Source organism: Chiloscyllium plagiosum, unplaced genomic scaffold (genome assembly GCF_037043375.1).
Source record: "Chiloscyllium plagiosum isolate Xiang-an unplaced genomic scaffold, Cpla_swu_hap1 HiC_scaffold_13, whole genome shotgun sequence".
NCBI lineage: Eukaryota > Metazoa > Chordata > Chondrichthyes > Orectolobiformes > Hemiscylliidae > Chiloscyllium > Chiloscyllium plagiosum.
In genome coordinates, this window is record NW_028270151.1 from 81,600,875 (window position 1) to 81,621,200 (window position 20,326).

The 20,326-nt window shown below is 45.7% G+C and overlaps 1 protein-coding gene across 4 annotated transcripts in view; it reads right to left on the reverse strand.

Moving 5' to 3' along the window:
• The window catches only part of ankmy1 (ankyrin repeat and MYND domain containing 1), a 96,139-nt gene that overhangs the window by 46,179 nt on the left and 29,634 nt on the right, over positions 1-20,326 (reverse strand). For 3 of the 4 annotated variants that reach the window (XM_087993848.1, XM_043701791.2, XM_043701790.2), the window contains 3 exons: positions 14,736-14,900; positions 5,542-6,023; positions 4,675-4,846 (listed from right to left, as the gene is read on the reverse strand). In XM_087993848.1, coding sequence (XP_087849974.1) covers positions 4,675-4,846; positions 5,542-6,023; positions 14,736-14,900 — 819 coding nt within the window. The remainder of the gene's footprint in view (positions 1-4,674; positions 4,847-5,541; positions 6,024-14,735; positions 14,901-20,326) is intronic. The other variant, XM_043701792.2, reaches the window with a different exon arrangement.

Consider the following 20,326-nt stretch of genomic DNA (forward strand, 5'->3'; position numbering starts at 1 on the left):
CTCTCTCTCTCTCTCTCTCTAACATCAAGCCTGTAAGACCTTGTTTGATTTTATCTTTTCTGCCAAGGGGTGTTTATTAGATTAGATTAGATTACATTAGATTAGATTAGATTAGATTAGATTACATTACAGTGTGGAAACAGGCCCTTCGGCCCAACAAGTCCACACCGACCCGCCAAAGCGCAACCCACCCATACCCTTACATTTACCCCTATACCTAACACTATGGGGATGCTTGCGAGTATTTTGGAACAGCATCATTAAGTTTGGAATGTCTGTTGGGTTTTTGGATAGGATAAGTTATTCGGTAATCTGTTGTCTGTTTTTTGTGTTTCGTTCAGTAATCTTGTAATTAAATTCTGTTTTGTTTAAAACTAAGTGGTTTGACTAGCTGATTCTCTCCTGGAATAACCACTATACATCTGTTTAAAATGACCAGCAAAGTTAGGATCTGGGCTATCTTTTTGAAATGGTTTGAGGGGTTCTGGCCTGGTCCATAACACAGACTAAAAGGCAATCCATTTCAGAGCGAGATAGAGACGTATTCTTTCACTCAGAGGATGGTAAATCTTTGTACTCCTCAGCCCGAGAGGGATATGGAAGCTGATTCACTGAGTTTGATTCAGACAGAAATTGGTAGAATTCTAGTCACTAATGATATTGAGGGATATGGCATTAAGATGGATAATCAACATTATTGAGTATGGCAAAGCGTCTTTGAATAGCTGAATGGCCTACTCCTGTTGGTATGTTCCTACATTGCTCTTTGTCCTGCTTCAGATTAGGAACTGGGTGAAATGGGACTTGGTAGATGTGAGGCAACAACACGGTAATGCCCAATGAAACTGTCCTGGATGAGGGCTCCTTGCTCAGAGAACAATACCGAAGATAAAGGGAGGACAGAGTAGTGGGTGAGTTGTGGGTTTTAAATTTCACCCCCATCCCACCATCCAATTCCAGGTTCCAATTACAGGGGTTTGGGGTGATGCTAAGAGTGCCATGAATGTTTTTTTGATTAGATTACTTACAGTGTGGAAACAGGCCCTTCGGCCCAGCAAGTCCACACCGACCCGCAACCCACCCATTCCCCTACATTTACCCCTTTACCTAACACTACGGGCAATTTAGCATGGCCAATTCACCTGACCTGCACATCTTTGGGCTGTGGGAGGAAACCGGAGCACCTGGAGGAAACCCACGCAGACATGGGGAGAACGTGCAAACTCCACACAGTCAGTCGCCTGAGTCGGGAATTGAACCTGGGTCTCTGGCGCTTAGAGGCAGCAGTGCTAACCGCGGTGCCACCGTGCCGCCCAGTTTCCCAGGTGTGGTGTCTACACCATCTCCCATTACCATTCCTGAATTCCTCAGAATCGGCAGAATCTGAACTGGGCGCAAGTGGGTACTGCAGATGCTGGAGATTAGAGTCAAGATTAGTGTGGTGCTGGAAAAGCACAGCAGGTCAGGCAGCATCCGAGGAGCAGGAGAAGCGACGTTTCGGGCAAAGGCCCTTCATCAGGAATCGGAACTGGTCCAGCCGTCTTAATGCTGTGGCTACAAACTCAAGTTAGAGGCTAGAACTCCTGCATTGAGTACCTCACCTCCTGACTCCCCAAAGTCTGTCAACCATTTACAAGGCATAGGTCAAGCATGCGATGGAATACCCCCCACGTGCCCGGATGAGTGCAGCTCCAACAACACTCAAGATGTTTGACACCATGCAGTACAAAGCATCCTGCTGAACTCTTACCATCTTTAACATGCATTCCCTTCGTTTTGAAGTTACAATGGGGCAGCGATGTGTGAATCATAGACAAGATGCACTGTACTAACTTATGATTAGATTAGATTCTCTACAGCTTGGAAATAGGCCCTTCAGCCCAACAAGTCCACATCGACCCTTCGAAGAGTAACTCACCCAGACCTATTTCCCCCTGACTAATGCACCTAACTCTACGGGCAATTTAGCATGGCCAATTCACCTAACCTGCACATCTTTGGACTGTGGGAGGAAACCGGAGCACCCGGAGGAAACCCACGCAGACACGGAGAGAATGTGCAAACTCCACACAGACAGTCACCCGAGACTGGAATCGAACCCTGATGCTGTGAGGCAGCAGTGCTAACCACTGAGCCACCATGCCACCCTCAAGGCTCTTTCGACATCACCTTCAAAACCCAAAACCACTTCCATCGAGAAGGATAAGGGCAGAAGGTACATGGGAATACCGCGCACCCCTGCAAGTTCCCCTCCAACACACTCACCATTGGAAATATATTATCGTTTCCTCCCTATCGCTGGGTCAAAATCCTGGAATTCCCTCCTTAATGGCATTGTGGGTCAACCCACAGTAATGGACTACAGCGGTTTAAGAAGGCAACTCATCACCAACTACTCAAGGGACAACTAAGGATAGACAGTAACTGGCAGCAACACACACATCCCAAGATTGAAAGAAAAACAAAACACTCCATTGATATCCCTTCTTTTCTGGTCTTATTTTTTAACTCTTTCATGGAATATGGGTCATCAATGGGCTAGCATTTGTTGTCCATTTACCTTGACTCGTATTGACCGTCCCCTCCTCACTGACTCAGCCACTCCTCCCATCACTGACTTACTCTCTCATCCCCCAGCACACCAATGCATGCCCCTCCATCCTGACTCACCCTGGTCTCAATGACTGTCTCCTCACACCCACCCACATCTTCCCCCTTGGCTTCAGTCAATGAACCTGCAATCACAGCCTTCTCTGAACCAACATCAGGAGGTTGCAAACAGTGTCCCTGCCATTAACAGCCATGTTATGGTCACCTTCATTGACGTTCTGTCAATGTCAATGCCTTGCCTTCTGTTGCCTGGAGTGTCCAAATCATTGAAGTAATGGCCTGAGCCCCATTATCAAGATTACACCTCAGTATATCCTCTCCCTGCCTCCTCTCAGATTCTGCACCAAATGATTCTCATCCTCAGCAAGTTTGAATTCAAATCCCTCTGACCCCTGTGTTCACTTACTCAATGCATTTGGATCCCAAATCTTCCCCAACAAACCCATCTCTTAGTTGCTTTGTAGTACAGAAGTGGTCATGCTGCTGGGGGAAAAAAAACATCTTGTTGAAGCTTTTTGTTTTGCGCTCACCAGGACAATTCACAAGAAAGATCAAAGCAAAGCAGCATTTAAGCCCAGGGAGAGGACAAATTGGTGAGCAAGTGTGCTCTGATTGGTAGAGGTATTCCCATCGAGAATACATCAGTTAAAGATGACTGGCAGTCAACAGCCAAGCACACCCATTTCTCTGTGCAAACTTACCAAGGTACAGCCGATACTGAACAAGTCCGCACTTGCAAAACACAGTGATCATTAGATAAGATTTTGCAATTGGACAACACTTGCTGCATAGTGTGTGAAGAATTAAGCTGACCATTAATTCAGGATTGTCAGTTGGGCTCATAGTGCGGTGTGTACGGGAAGTGATATAGATTAACACTCAGTGCCCTGTACTCTGCAGACAGCAGAAGCATAAGCATGCACTGCATTCATTCCAATTCAACACAACCATCATCTCATTCATTCCTCCTTTGTCAATCAGAGTCAAAACACCTGGATTAGCAGTGACCATGTGCCAGAAGTATCATTCCTCTTTCATTAAGTCCTGCTCCCGTTTTGAATGGCTTGGAAAACCCCATCTTTTCTACATCACCTTTCCAAGTTAGTGCTGAAGATGCAACCTTTGCCCTTTCACCCCCACCCAGGGACCCAAGCACTGGTTCCGAATAAAATTGTGTTTCTTGTAATTTAGTTACCCGCACTCATGATGGTCTGCTCCTCACAAGATATACCTCCAGAATTCAGACCTCAAGTGGGACCCTTAGCTTCCAGCTGCCTTAATTCTCTGCCTTGCTCTCACTCTCAAACCTCTGTCCTCAACCTGCTACAGAAACTGCACTAAATCTTTCGGACAATACACTTCACAGTCTTCCAGCCTCAGTAATGAGCCCTCGCCATTTCATAACCACTGCAGACATTTTTCCTTTTAGGGGAGGCACTTGTGGGTAATGATTCTGCAATTTCTGTTTATAAGTCCTCTTTATCTGTCATATTATCATTCCCTTTTGCCTTGCACCATCATCCTTTTTCATAGAATCCCTACAGTGTGGAAGTAGGCCGTTCCAACCAACAAGTCCACACCCACCCTCCGAATAGCATAATCCCCGTAATCCTGCATTTCCCATGGCTAACCCGCCTAGCCTGATGCCCCCGAACACTATGGGCAATATAGTACAGCTTTGGACTGTGGGAGGAAACCGGAGCAGCCGGAGGACACGGGGAGAATGTGCAAACTCCACACAGACAGTCACCTGAGGCTGGATTCGAACCCAGGTTCCCGATGCTGCGAGGCAGCAGTGCTAACCACTGAGCCACCGTGTAGCCTCCCCCCCCTCCCCTTTTTTCATTTCAAACCTACCAACCATCTCTTTGTCAACTATTCTTAAAACTCAATCTTTGGATCTGCTTTCAACCATTTTCTATTCTGAAGCGTGTTTCAGCTGTTCAAAACTGCTTCAGTGTGTGCTGTTGTTGATGAAAGGTCATGCTGTCCCCTGCACTTGGTTAACATGTCGAATCATATCAATATGGCTACCCCCTTCGCTGTGCTGGCTTGGTGCATTACCTGTGACCGAATACGGGTGTTTGGATCTGCCTTTCTCTCCAGTAGCATTTTGACTGAGCTGAGGTCCCCAGCCAACATGGCGAGAAAGAGTACTGGTATCGGTTTAGTGGAAATATTGGGATCTGCTCCTCTTCGGAGAAGCAGGATGATGATTTCCCTTCTCTTCTGGTGCCTGGGAACGGGAAACATTTGGAAAAAAAATAGATTTATGCCATCCTTTAATCTACAATACCCTCCGCAAATCAAGGATTGACTATCTTTAATGCAGAAGCATAGGGTCAAACTCGACTGGGTACGACGAGCATGCAGTAATGGGGCAATGAAGCATTAACTTGATGCAGAGAGGTCAATATCATTAGTAATAGAATAGGAGCAAGTGTGAGGGTGACTCAGCCTTGACTCTGTGCTGAATAATAGAGCAGGAGGCAGTAAGAGTTTAATCTGGGCCGATGCAGGGAACTTGCATGTTGGAATCCCTATGACGAGTTAGCAGGTATAGGCCTGGGTACATACTATAAAAAGAAATGAAGCCTTAACACACTAGAGTAACCCAGGCAAAAGAAAACCAATCTTGGGGTTGGATTGCAGATCGCGCTGATGCCATCCCCATGCGAGCCACTCAATGTTAGGCATTTTCGTGAAATTCTCAAGTGCAGCCTGCCCTGAATTTGAACCTCTGTTCGCAATGGGCCTTACACAGGAAGATAAGGAATGGGGAACAGAAACTGATGGAAAATCTATTCGGGTGGTCTTTTGATCCGGGTCAAATGGGGCGAGCTGAAAACGTGCTTTGGGTCAGATTGAGGGGCATACATTTACGACACAGTCCCCGTCGGGTAAGGCAATATTTGCTCTTGTTGCACGTACTCAGATTTCATCGCGGCTATCCGCCACACTTTCTCATCGTGTTTGAAATCAGGTGTCATCATAGATTTCCCAGCCGAGCTCTTGAAACGCTGGTTCCTACTTAAGACGTGGGCAGCCTGCTGCAGCTGTCGGCCACTTACGTTGAACTGAAAATGGTGAACGCTCCGTGTGGATTCAAAGTAACCAGTTGAGGGAGGCCCTACTGATGGTGACATAAGACTCTCCTCGTCGATTTCTGATATGGTAGTCTCATCGTCTAGAGATTCTTCAAAATTCGGAAGCTCATGTACGTGCGCATCCTCTTCCTCTTTCCACGTCAGCTCTTCCTGTTGTGAAGCAACTAATGAAGCCTTCTTAAAGCTTATGCTGCCAACTCTTATCTTGCGGTCGTAAACTGAGAGCCTTTTAGCCATCTTCACCTGCGTTGTCAGTTCGTCATCCATCTCCAGATCCTCTACCTTCCTTTCGGTCGCACTGGGAGGCTGGAGACAGGGAAAGAATCCAAAGTGAGCTCTCACCACAATGCAAGTGATTGTGAATACCTCAGCAGGAAAAATCAGTGAGTGACTGAGGGGCAAGCGCAGGATTCTCCTGCGAGGTTGAATAGGTTAGGATTATTTTCATTAGAAAGACAGAGGTTGAGGGGGGAACCTGACTGAGGTCTTCAAAATCATGAGAGGTACAGACAGGGTAGATAGCAAGAAGCTGTTTCTCAGAGTGGGAGAACTCAATTACTAGGGGTCATGACTTAAAGTTGAAGGGGAAAAGTTTAAGGAGTTCTTTACACAGAGGGTGGTGGGTGTCTGGAACGCGGAGGTGGTAGAGGTGGGCACGATAGCATCATATAAGATGTATCTAGACAGAGCTGGAAATGTGTTGCTGGAAAAGCGCAGCAGGTCAGGCAGCATCCAGGGAACAGGAGAATCGACGTTTCGGGCATAAGCCCTTCTTCAGGACAGATACATGAATGGGCAAGGAGCAGAGAGATACAGATCCTTTGAAAACAGGCGACAGTTTTAGATAGAGGATCTGGATCGACACAGGCTTGGAGGACCGAAGAGTCTGTTCCTGTGCTGTACTTTTCCTTGTTCTTTGTTAAACTGAGACCCTTTTTGTATCAGACCTATGAGAGAGCTTGGGGCTAAGGTGAGTGTAAATTTTGGGCGGGGTTGGGAGAAGGGTGGTGGGTTCCTTTTTGCGATATGCCATTTCCAATCGTGAGATGCTTCACGTGGAAGACAGCTTTTATTGAATTCACAGCCTGAAGTGTTTGGTACTTTAGAGTGGGGGCTGAAAATGGCGAGAGGCAAGGTTCTGTAAAATGAGCCCAGAGTCTAAACACTTGGGTGTCTCCACTCTAAAACGTAAGGCCAGTGACCCTCCAGGGAGTGAAAACCGCACAAATGGAAGAACATCCGCATGTCACAGCCGACTTCAAACGCTTACTGTTGGAGTGGCAAACAGAGGCTTGCCTTCCAAGGCTGTGAGTGTCCCTGAAAGCCAAAACAGGTGTGGGAGGGACAAGCTACACAGAACCATAGACAATTAGGAGCAGGATTAGGCCAATTGGTCCTTCGATCCTGCTCAGCCATTCTTTATGATCATGACTGACCATCCAACTTTTCCCGTTTATCCCCCATACCCTTTGATCCCTTAAGCACCAAGTACTTTATCTTGAAGTCATACAATATGTTTGCCTCAGTTGCTTACTGTGGCAGTGAATTTACAGGCCCAGCACTCTCGATGAAACCGTTTCTCTGCATCTCACTCCTAAATGGTTTACCCCACATCTAGAACCAGTTCTGGACTCCCATTTTATAGGTTTCCCACCCCTAAGCCTCTGAGTACTAGTGAACATAATCTTTAACCGATACAACCTCTTCGCAGAGAATCAAGTTGGTAAATGTTCACTGCACTCCCTCTCTCGCAAGGACATCCTTCCTCTGACAGAGAGGCCAAAACTGCACACGGTATTCCAGGTCTAGTCTCACCAAGGCACTGCTCAAGTGCAGCAAGACACCCATGCTCCAGAACTTAAATCCTCTCACTATGAAGGCCAATACACCAATGCCAACTGCACCTACATACTTTCAGGGACACATGAACCAGGAGAACTTACAGCTGCTGTTTCCCCAGCAATACACTGTCTTCCTATTTACCTGTGTGCAGCCAGTCCCAATCACACAGGCTCCATTTTGTATTTTTGTTGCAAACTCACAGGAGGTCAGAACAATTTGATGCCAATCTTTTAAAAGGAGAAAAATTCATTTTACGTACCCCTTCAAGACATCCCAGCTACCATGCACTGGAGGCTGGAGTGGGGGAGGGGCAGTGGAGGAAAGGTTCCTGATGAAAGGCTTTTGCCCGAAACGTCAATTCTCCTGCTCCTCGGATACTGCCTGACCTGCTGTGCTTTTCCAGCACCACTCTAGTCTTGACTCTAATCTCCAGCATCTGCTGTACCCACTTTCGCCGAGTTATCCTCAGGAGGGAAAGTAGACTCCAGATGGAGGCTTTGAGGAGGGAGTGGGATCAGATCGCTGTGTCGGACAGTCCTGAGGACTGGCTGCACAAGAAGTTCCAATGGCCTCACAGTGATGATCAAGGTAGGTGAATACATCTTGAATTGCCACAGCACACCAACCGCATAATGGGACCTCAGTCACTGCAGAGTATACCATATCTCACCGACCAACAATCCAAAACTTAAATTGAATGATTTGAGAAACCTGCAATACCAACTACTCTCAGTGGCAATGACCAGCGTTGACTATCGCAAAAGCCCACCTCATTCACCAATGCCCTTGAAGGAAAGAAACCTCTCTTCCTTCCCTGATCTGACCTATACATGACCCAGACCCATCAGCCTCGCTGCCTCTCAACTAGCCTCTGATGTGGCCTCACAAGCCGCTGATTTCAGACAGCAATTAGGGATGGAAAACAAATGATTCGCCAGCAATGTCCAGGTCCTGTGAAAGAATAGGGAAAAGGAAATCTCTCTATGAATCCGGAGCTCGTACACTTCATTTCACACTCACACACCCAGCATTTTCTCAAGCGTTGTTCCCAAAACTCCCAGCTTGCACATACTGTCAGCTATGCTAGGAACATCGCCCCAAAAGATTACACTGACCGAAAAACTTCCATCTTTCTTGAATAACAAGATGGTGGACCACCAGTGCCAACAAGGCTGTAGCGGCATTGAGAGGTATCCTTAGCTCAACTGGGAAGATGGAGCCTGGCGTCATTGGGGGTGGCCATGATTGATGGTGGAAAGGTACAATCCATTGCTCTCCTGTTTACATCAATTGCTGAAACTCTCTAATCCCTGCTGTCTCATTGGCCAGTCCAGTAATCTGCCAAATACTGGCAAATTATTTTTGTTAATTTCTCTATTCTGTACCTAAGGACTGTACCTAGATTCTCTGCAAACACTGTGACACATCATGGAGGGGGAATAGTTTCAGGAGGCAGTCCCACCCCTTAGATTTGCATTTGGTCAGTGGTCAGGAACAGAAGTATGTGACTACGAGCGAGGCAGGCAGAGGAATCTAGGAGGTAGTGCTGAAGGAACCTCAGCCTTTGAGCTTGTCGAACAGGTTTGACACTCTTGCCTCCTACGTCAACGAGAGCCAAGGCTATAGGGAAGATGGGAAACTGTCCACAGCACTGAGTTGCAGTCAAGACAGGAGGAAAAACGAGAAACGTAGTTGTAATTAGGGATAGTATAGTCAGGGAAATAGACACTGTTCTCTGTGGCCAGGATGCAGAATCCTGAAGGCTGTGTTGCCTGCCTGGTGCCTGGGTTCACGATGTCTCACCTGGGCTGTAGAAGAACTTGGAGTGGGAGGAGAGAGATCCAATTGTCATGGACTACATTGGTTGCAATGAAATAGGCAGAAAGAGGAACGAGGTTCTGCTGAGGGAATATGAGCAGCTCGGGGCTGAATTGCAGAGCCGAACCTAAAAAGTTATCATCTCTAGATTACTACCTGAGCCACGAGCTAATTGAGACACAGCCAACAAGATCAAAAAGGCAAACGTGTGGCTCTAAGACTGGTGTGGGAGAAACAGGTTTTGAGTTCATGGGACAGTAACACCAGTACTGTGGAAGGGGGGAACTGTTCCGATGGGATCGTCTTCACCTGAATCATGCTGGAACTGGACTCCTGGTGAACTGTATAAATCGGGCTGTGGATGGGGCTTTAAACTCAATTGTGGGGTGGGGGGATGTGGTTTCCATTGCACGGAAAATTATGGATAAAAGTTAAATGTGGGGAGGGCTCAGGAAAGGTTGTTAAAGCTTCCAGAGCAAGTAATAGGACAGAGAATGTGGACAGGGTCAGGAATCTAACTTTAAGCACAGCAGATGAGGGGACAACTATGTGAAGGGGAGCAGTCAATGCAGGACTGAGGGTGTTGTACTTAAATGCATGTAGTATATGAAACAAGGTAAATGAGAGCTTGTAATGACAGGTATGATGTGGGTATGGCAGAGATGAAGCGAGAAAGGGATTGGCATTTAAACATTGGACCACTGGAAAATGAGGCTGCTGAAGTAGTAATGGGGAACAAAGAAATGGCAGAGGAACTGAATAGCTACTTTGCATCAGTCTTCATGGTGGAAGACACCAGCAGCATGCCAGAACATCAAGAGTTTCAGGGGCACTGGTGAGTATAGTGATCATCACTAAGGAGAAGGTGTTGGGAAGCTGAAAGGTCTGAAGATGAATAAATCACCTGGACCAACACCTCAGGGTTCTGAAGGAGGTAACTGATGTTATGCAGATGTGGGTGGACTGTACCTTTAAGAGAGTTGAAAGACTTAGAGAGTTGCAGAGAGTACTGAAAAATTTTAAATGTAACAGTTGGTCAAACAGCTAGATTAGCTGGGTTGCCTGGAGAAAAAAAAAACAAGTTCGAATTTGACTAATCAGTTTAAATTATACCCCAAAATACCAAACTCCAATCAAGATTGAAGTTGGCATTTTGACAACATTAACACCAATGAAAAAATCCGATGCTTTGGGATATAAAACCAAAAAAAACTGAACAGATGGGGGAGAATTGCTAAGCCACCAGCATGTACAGACTGCCCGAAACACAGCTCTCTTAAAGGTACCTTTATCTATCAAAGACCTGTGAAGCAGAAATCCCTAAGAAGAAGAAAATCTACAGAGGAAGATACGAAGGGAAGATTTGACAGCTGCCTGCTTTTGAAGTTTGATTTTTGATAAATCTTACTCAGGGATTTTATCAGACTAGTATTGTAGAGGGAAAGGTAAAAGATAGGTTAGAGGAAGGAGTTGTAAATAATTGTTAGTTAACGACTTAAAGAAATAAAGTTGTTAATTTTTACTTTAAATAGTTCTTGGCCTCTCGAATTTTCACAGATTACTGCACAGGATAAATCCTTTCACTGTTGCTAGTTTAAATTAAGTAGGATAGTTTGCCCCATGTCGTAACAGTTTTGGGGCTCATACGGGATTCAGGATGACACGCACTGGATTTAAAGTGCTGCACCTTTATACCTAAGCTTTCCATAACCTCCTTAAACAGCCTAGCAGTAAAATTTGACCCTTGGTCTGACTGGATCTCTCTGGGTAGCCCATACTGTGTGAAGAAAGCTACTAACTCCTCTATTACCCTTTTTGCCTTGACACTCTGTAATGGAATTACCTCCGGAAATCTAGTAGACATATCCATTATGGTTAACAAATACAGGTTCTCAATTTTAGTTCTCGGGAGGGGACCCTACGCAATCAATTATAACCCTCATGAAAGGTTCTTCAAATGTGAGCATTGTGTAGTGCTGGTTTTATTACTGCCTGAGACTTACCTACCTTTGGCATGTCTGACACGTACGGCAAACGTTAACCACATCCTTGTGCATTCCAGGCCAATAAAAATGTTTTTGTACCTTAGCCTGAGTCTTTTGTACCCCTAAGTGATCTCTGACAGGTAGTCCATGTGCTACCTGTAACACTTCCTATCTGTACACTACCAGCAACACAATCTGGTGCACTTCAGCTCATTTCTCCTCTGTTCTAACCTGCTGTGGTCTCCATTTCCATCTTAGGATTCTATCTTTCACATAATAACTAAAAAAAGAATCCAGATGAAAATTTTCACATAAAAATTTCAGGAATATTCTCTGCCTCCTTTTCAGAGTGTGCATTCACATGTATATCTTTTATTGTCTTGTCTTGCTGTTGCAAGTCTCTTAGCCTTTCAGGAGAAAATACTTCTGTCTGACCCTCTGCCTGTTCAGGTTATTTCTGCACCATTGTGTCAAACAAGGTATCCACTAACTGAACCTCAACTCCTTCATCTTTCTCTTTACTTTTCGCTTCATGCTGTGGCGTCTGATAGTGGGATCTGGTTACCACACAGTCTGGGAAAATAGCAGGATATTTCTGTTTTAACTCCTCAGTTTCTTGGTCTTCCTTGGGCTTCTCCACAACAAAGGGTGTCACTCCCACCTTGGATCCTGCCAAATCATTCCCAAGAACAAATTGAATTCCTGGAATTGACAGTTGGTCAATCACTCCCACTGTAACTTCCCCAGTCTTGAGTTGGCACTCCAACCTGATCTTACATAGGGGGATGTTAAATTTCTGTCCATCTATCCCACAAATTACCACACTCTCAGGTAACAGAAAGAGTGTACACTCGCTCATCCCTTACTATCAGCGACTGGTTAGATCCTGTATCTCTCAAAATGATAACTCCTTGTCCTTCTCCCCTGTTCTTTCTGGGTAAACTTTACCCACAGAGACAAATTCTTTGTAGAGATCAGGTACCAACTCCATACCCTGCCCCTGCCTAGGCTGTGCACTCTCCTGCAGCTCCTCGGCTCTTCTTGGGGTCTCCTCTACTACCTTCACCAATGCCACTGGCTTAGCTTCTTTTACCTCATCTTTTCCCACAGCACCTTTCTTTAACAACTAGCACTGTGACTTTACCTGTCCCACCTTCTAGCAGTGAAAATACCTTTGCTCAGTGCCCTTCTGAAACCACCGGTACTGTAATTCTGTGTCCCACTCCACTACAGTGAAAACACCTGAGGCCTTTCACCTCCTGTCAACCCTCTTGGGCTTCTTTAACCTGCGGTAAAATCTTACCGGTGCTCTCTACTCTTGGTTTAGTAGTGTAGAATCTTCTCTTTTCCCAATGTCTATCCCTCACAGGATGAAATTCTGGAAGGAAGCTTGTCTTATGAACCAACATGTATTCATCTGCTAATTCTGCTGCACTTCTCACTTCCTGAACTTTCTGTTCCTCCACGTGAATTCTTACTACCTCTGGAAGTGAGTTTTTAAACTCCTTCCAGCAGAATAATCTCGCGTAAAGCCTCAAAGGTCCTATCTATTTTTAAAGCACATCTATCAAAATGACTATGTTTAGTTCTTTTGAACTCAACATAAGTCTGACCTGGTCCCTTCTTTGTGTTTCTGAACAGCTGTCTATATGCGCCAATTCATATGCACTTAAAATAGCCTGCTTAACCTCTTCATAATCTCTTGACCCCTCATCTGACACTGTGGCAAATACCTCACTAGCTCTGCCTACCAGTTTAGTCTGAACTAGCATAACCCATAAATCCTCAGACCACTCCATCTGCCAAGCCAATTTTTCAAATGACATAAAGAAGGCTTCAACATCTTTCTCATCAAATTGTGGCAGAGTTTTGACATGTTTGTATATATCACTACCTTCTCCTTTAATCTCCATCCTGTTAACTTGACTTTGCTGACTACGTCGCAACTTCTCAAGTTCAAATTCTCTCTCTTTTTGCTCAGCTAAGAAACTTCTCTTTCCCTTTCTCTCTCTCTCTCTGTTTATCTTCTAACTCCATTTTCCTCAATTGTAATTTAAGTTTTTCTACCTCTACTGCACTTGTCTGTTTCTCTGATACACCTAAATGTTTGAGTAACTCCCTTACAATTTCAGTTTTACTTTTGTCCTTGGTTATATCCTAATCTAACTTATTTGCTAATTCTAAAAGTATGGCCTTTTTCATTCCTTCTAAATTTTCTTGGCAACTTTGAGAATCGTATTCAAATCCCAGAACCTCTTTATCAATTTTAAGAACCACTTCTTTCACTTTTAATTGAATCAATCATAAGTCACCAAAATTAAACAAATTGTCTCACTTACGTTTTATTTAAAGATTCACGACACTAACTAGCAAGTGCTTATATCTGCTGGGATTTTTCGTACCCCCAAATCTATTTAAATCTGTCTAAAGCAGTTCAAATCTCGGACGAAAGCCCCCAAACTGTTCAAATCCCAACGACGAGCCCCCAAAATGTTATGACACAAGGTAAACTACCTCCCACCCAGCTTAATTTAAACCAGCAACACAGAAAAGATTTATCCCCTGCAGTAATCTGTGAAAATTCAAGAGGCCAACAACTATTCACTGTTTAAAGTAAAACTAGGAGTGTTGGAAAGGTGGTTTCAGACCTTGAAGGTCATGTTGACAGCACACTGTCAGGATTACCCGAATGATTGAGGTAAAGGGATTTAGGACTGAGATGAGGAGGAATGTCTTCAGTCAGAGGCTGGTTAATCTGTGAAACTCATGGCTGCAGAGGGCTGTGGAAACCAAGTCATTTAATGTACTTAAGACGGAGGTAGATAGATTAGTAAGTGGATCAAGCTTTAGGGGGAGAATGCAGGAGAATGAGGTTAGGAAACATATCAGCCATTCTATCCCTCTACCTTTTCATGGAATCACAGAATTCCTACAGAGTGGCAACAGAACATTTGGCCCAATAAGTCCACAACTGTTATTTTTTAGAACCTCTCCAGTGCAGAAACAGGCTATTCAGCCCAACAAAGAGTACCCTCCGAAGAGTATGCCACCCAGACCCTATTACTCTACACTTATTCCCTAATTAATGCACCTAAACCAAAACAATGGGCAATTTAGCACGGCCAATTCACCTAACCTGCACATCTTTGGACTGTGGGAGAAAACTGGAGCACCCGAAGGAAACCCACACAGACACGGGAAGAAGGTGCAAACTCCATACAGTTACCTGAGACTCAAATTGAACCTGGGTCCCTGGCGCTGTGAGGCAGCAGTGCTAGCCACTGAGCCACCGTGCTGCACATGGTCTTACCAAAAGGCAACCGGACTCAGGGAGTTTTCTTACCATCCAGTGCTGGCTTCAAGTGAAACAAACCTCTTTTTTGTTTGTGAGTCTGTAGATCTCATTGTGAAGAAAGCAGCCTGAAGGATAGTAATGTATGCAGCTGTAGTTGAGCGCAGATACACCCTCGTTGTTCAGCTTATTCACATTGGCTCCATTATCAAGCAGCAGGTTGATGATCGAGTCATTGCAGACAGCCTGCAAAACATTGTTTCAATTTTGCATTATATGAGGTGGGATGAACATGCAATGACAGAATCAGAGAATACATTGAACAGAAGGGCCCATCATGTCTGCGTTGGCTCATTGGTGTAACCAATTAATCCCACGTTATTACTCTTTGTGAATGGCTTGCTACTTTACTTTTTAACTCTGTGTATTTCTTCCTGTTCTCTTTTGTGAATCACCTACTTCCACCATCCTAACAGGCAGTTTGTTCCAGATCACAACAATCTATTATGTGAAAAAATTATTTCCTCTTACTGCTACGATGATAGTAAACATGAACAATTGATGTTCAAGTTTCTGATGCAAATCATATGATTTTATAGACTAAACCTGGTTTTCAAAAGCGGCAAATACTGAAATAAAATGGCTAACCTGACCCCAAATTGAGGTAAGTCCTGAGAACACACATGTGATGAACAAAACCAATCTCTTTAAATCAGCAATGAAAGAATTCCCATCTGTAATTTAGTTTATATTGCGGTGATGAGTTAGACATTTTGGTCATCAAAGGACTGCCCACAACTGTCAACTTGGAAAGACAATGGAGCAGACTCAGGAACTATCAATGGAACTATATCAACGACTGCTTTGAGTAGAAAAGCAGACACAGAAATAAATATGAATTGATAACAGCAAGGACACTGCAAACTTCTCTTCTCCCTGTCTCTCACAATCCAGCATTCACTGACAACTCAAGGTTGTCGACAAACTTAGCAGCTGCTGAAGAATCCAAGTCAACTATTAAACAATCGGCTTCCAATTTAAAATCAGACAGTCTGAAGACCTGACCTATTTTTCCTATCTATAATCATAAAATCCCTACAGTGTGGAAACAGACCCTTCGACCCAACAAGACCACACCAACCCTCCAAAGAGCAACCCACCCAGACCCATTCCCCCATCTTATTATCCTTTCCCCTGACCAATGCAGCTAACCTACACATCCCTGAACATTATGGACAATTTAGCAGTGCCAGTTCACCTAACCTGCACATCTTAGGACTGTGGAAGGAAACTGGAGCACCCTGAGGAGGCCCACGCAAACACAGGGAGAATGTGCAAACTCCACACAGACTGTTGCCCAAGGCTGGAATTGAACCCAGGTGCCTGGATCTATGAGGTAGCAGTGCTAACCACTGAGCCACCATATACCTTTTCCTTTTTAACTATTACCTATGTTTGTGTGCATTGTTTGAGACTATGGTTTGATTATACTTTCAGAATTAATAGATAATAAAATTCCTCATCTTTCCACTTTAGAAAACCCATCTTTTGGGTCCTTCATTTTCCTCTGGCTAATTAAGTTTAACTAAAGAGTGGCAGCTGTGTGCTAAAAAAAGTAATATAAGTTTTTGTTGTGACTGACCAAGAGGGGATTAGAAAAAAGGGGAGCCAATTTCACCTCCTCATCTGGTCATAAACATATTGCCACTGGTTCTTTTAACTTTGCACTTTGTCACCAACACCTCTGAATTGGGAAACAGTTCCTCATTATTTACTCTATCAAAACCCTTCTTGATTTTAAATACCTTAATTAAATCTCTGTTAACCACCCCTGTGCAAAGGATAAATAATTCTAGCCTCTCTTCCCTTTCTAGGTAATCACAGAATCCCTACAGTACAGAAGCAGGCCACTCAGCCCATTAAGTCCACACCAACCTTCCAAACAGCATCACACCCAGACTCTTCCCTGTAACTCTGCATTTCCCATGGCTAATCCACCTATTCATGGACACTATGGGCAATTTAGCGTGGGGATTGGCCAATCCACCCAACCTTCACATCTTTGGTTTGTGGGAGGAAACCCATGCAGACACGGGGAGAATGTGTAAACTCCACACAGACAGTCAACGGAGAGTGGAATTGAACCCAGGTCCCTGGTGCTGTGAAGCAGCCGTGCTAAACTACTACCCAGGTCCTGTCTTCAAAGTCCCGTATACTTGGTGCCTTTCAATAGATCTCTTCTGCTGTTTCCAATGCCTTGTGTCGTTCTTGGAATGTGGTTTCTGACCATCACTGAAGACAGCACTCAATCTGGAGTGTGTATATTTTATTGCCCAGATATAACCTTTTGTTTGTTTTTGGACTCAGGTCTCCATTAATAAAACCGAGGAGGTAGGCCTTTCCTAAAAGCCTCCTAAACTAGTTCTGCGATGTACAAGTATTTGGGGACACCCAAGGTGTCTTGGTTTGATGACAACATTTAGCATCACACTATTTCATTCATATATTGTCTTTCCTCATTCTCCCATCCAAAATGCATCTCTCATACATTCCCACATTAGATTAGATTCCCTACAGTATGGAAACAGGCCATTTGGCCCAACACCGACCCTCCGAAGAGTAACCCACCCAGACTCATTTCCCTCTGACTAATGCACCTAACACTTTGGGTAATTTAGCATGGCCAATTCACCTGACCTGCACATCTTTGGATTGTGGGAGGAAACTGGAGCACCCAGAGGAAACCCCTTCAGACACGGGAGAATGTGCAACTCCACACAGACAGTTGCCCGAGGCTGGAATCGAACCCAGGTCCCTGGTGCTGTGAGGCTGTAGGGCTAACCACTGAGCCACCATGCCGCCCCATTGAATCTCATCTGCCTGCCCTGTTTTAAGTCTATGTCCTTCTGTAGTCTGCTCCCATATTCCTTGCTTTTTACCACATTTCCCCAGTTTGTTTTTTTTTCACTGTGCACTTCATTCCTGTGCACCCCGCCTTCTCTGGGTACCCTCCCACACAGCATTTGCCTGGGAACTCAGAGGCCCAAGCTTATGCACTGGAAATATGTTCAAATCTAAATATATTGACTGGGAAGATTTCAATTCAGTTAGCAGATTTGGAATTGAAAGCTGGTCTCAGTAATGATGACTATGATCATTGATTGTCTAGGAATAAAAACACTTGGTTCACAAATGCCTTTTGTGGAGGGAAATCTTATTTTGACTGGCTCACATGTGACTCCAGACCCACTGCAATGTGGTTGACTTTCAACTGCCCTCTGAGATGGCCTAACAAGCCATTTGGACAATTGGAAATGGGCGACATATACTAGGCTTACTGTTCTCAATCCATGCAATTTGGAGTCAATCAAAAACTCTGACCAATCCAAGAGTGAGAAAGGACAGTGTCTGACCTACTGTCCCAGTCAGTCCCAGAGTGTGAAAGGACAGTGTCTGACCCACTCTCCCAGTCAGTCCCAGAGTGAGAAAGGACAATGTCTGACCTACTGTCCCAGTCAGTCCCAGAGTGAGAAAGGACAGTGTCTGACCCACTCTCCCAGTCAGTCCCAGAGTGAGAAATGACAGTGTCTGACCCACTCTCCCAATCAGTCCCAGAGTGAGAAAGGACAGTGTCTGACCCACTCTCCCAGTCAGTCCCAGAGTGAGAAAGGACAGTGTCTGACCCACTCTCCCAGTCAGTCCCAGAGTGTGAAATGACAGTGTCTGACCCACTGTCCCAGTCAGTCCCAGAGTGTGAAAGGACAGTGTCTGACCCAGTGTCCCAGTCAGTCCCAGAGTGTGAAAGGACAGTGTCTGACCCACTTTCCCAGTTAGTCCCAGAGCGTGAAAGGACAGTGTCTGACCCACTCTCCCAGTCAGTCCCAGAGTGAGAAAGGACAGTGTCTGACCTACTGTCCCAGTCAGTCCCAGAGTGAGAAAGGACAGTGTCTGACCAACTCTCCCAGTCAGTCCCAGAGTGTAAAATGACAGTGTCTGACCCACTGTCCCAGTCAGTCCCAGAGTGTGAAAGGACAGTGTCTGACCCAGTGTCCCAGTCAGTCCCAGAGTGTGAAAGGACAGTGTCTGACCCACTGTCCCAGTCAGTCCCAGAGTGTGAAAGGACAGTGTCTGACCTACTGTCCCAGTCAGTCCCAGACTGTGAAAGGACAGTGTCTGACCCACTGTCCCAGTCAGTCCCAGAGTGTGAAAGGACAGTGTCTGACCTACTGTCCCAGTCAGTCCCAGAGTGTGAAAGAACAGTCTCTGACCCACTGTCCCAGTCAGTCCCAGAGTGTGAAATGACAGTGTCTGACCCACTCTCCCAGCCAGTCCCAGAGTGTGAAAGGACAATGTCTGACCCAGTGTCCCAGTCAGTCCCAGAGTGTGAAAGGACAGTCTCTGACCCACTGTCCCAGTCAGTCCCAGAGTGTGAAATGACAGTGTCTGACCCACTCTCCCAGTCAGTCCCAGAGTGTGAAAGGACAATGTCTGACCCAGTGTCCCAGTCAGTCCCAGAGTGTGAAAGGACAGTGTCTGACCCACTGTCCCAGCCAGTCCCAGAGTGTGAAAGGACAGTGTCTGACCCACTCTCCCAGTCAGTCCCAGAGTGTGAAAGGACAGTGTCTGACCCACTTTCCCAATTAGTCCCAGAGCGTGAAAGGACAGTGTCTGACCTACTGTCCCAGTCAGTCCCAGAGTGAGAAAGGACAGTGTCTGACCCACTCTCCCAGTCAGTCCCAGAGTGAGAAAGGACAGTTTCTGACCCACTCTCCCAGTCAGTCCCAGAGTGAGAAAGGACAGTGTCTGACCCACTATCCCAGTCAGTCCCAGAGTGTGAAATGACAGTGTCTGACCCACTCTCCCAGCCAGTCCCAGAGTGTGAAAGGACAATGTCTGACCCAGTGTCCCAGTCAGTCCCAGAGTGTGAAAGGACAGTCTCTGACCCACTCTCCCAGCCAGTCCCAGAGTGTGAAATGACAGTGTCTGACCCACTCTCCCAGTCAGTCCCAGAGTGTGAAAGGACAATATCTGACCCAGTGTCCCAGTCAGTCCCAGAGTGTGAAAGGACAGTGTCTGACCCACTGTCCCAGCCAGTCCCAGAGTGTGAAATGACAGTGTCTGACCCATTGTCCCAGTCAGTGCCAGAGTGTGAAAGGACAGTGTCTGACCTACTGTCCCAGTCAGTCCCAGAGTGTGAAAGGACAGTGTCTGACCCACCTTCCCAGTTAGTCCCAGAGCGTGAAAGGACAGTGTCTGACCTACTGTCCCAGTCAGTCCCAGAGTGAGAAAGGACAGTGTCTGACCCACTCTCCCAGTCAGTCCCAGAGTGAGAAAGGACAGTGTCTGACCTACTGTCCCAGTCAGTCCCAGAGTGAGAAAGGACAGTGTCTGACCCACTCTCCCAGTCAGTCCCAGAGTGAGAAAGGACAGTGTTTGACCCACTCTCCCAGTCAGTCCCAGAGTGAGAAAGGACAGTGTCTGACCTACTGTCCCAGTCAGTACCAGAGTGAGAAATGACAGTGTCTGACCCACTGTCCCAGTCAGTCCCAGAGTGTGAAAGGACAGTGTCTGACCCAGTGTCCCAGTCAGTCCCACAGTGTGAAAGGACAGTGTCTGACCCACTTTCCCAGTTAGTCCCAGAGCGTGAAAGGACAGTGTCTGACCCACTGTCC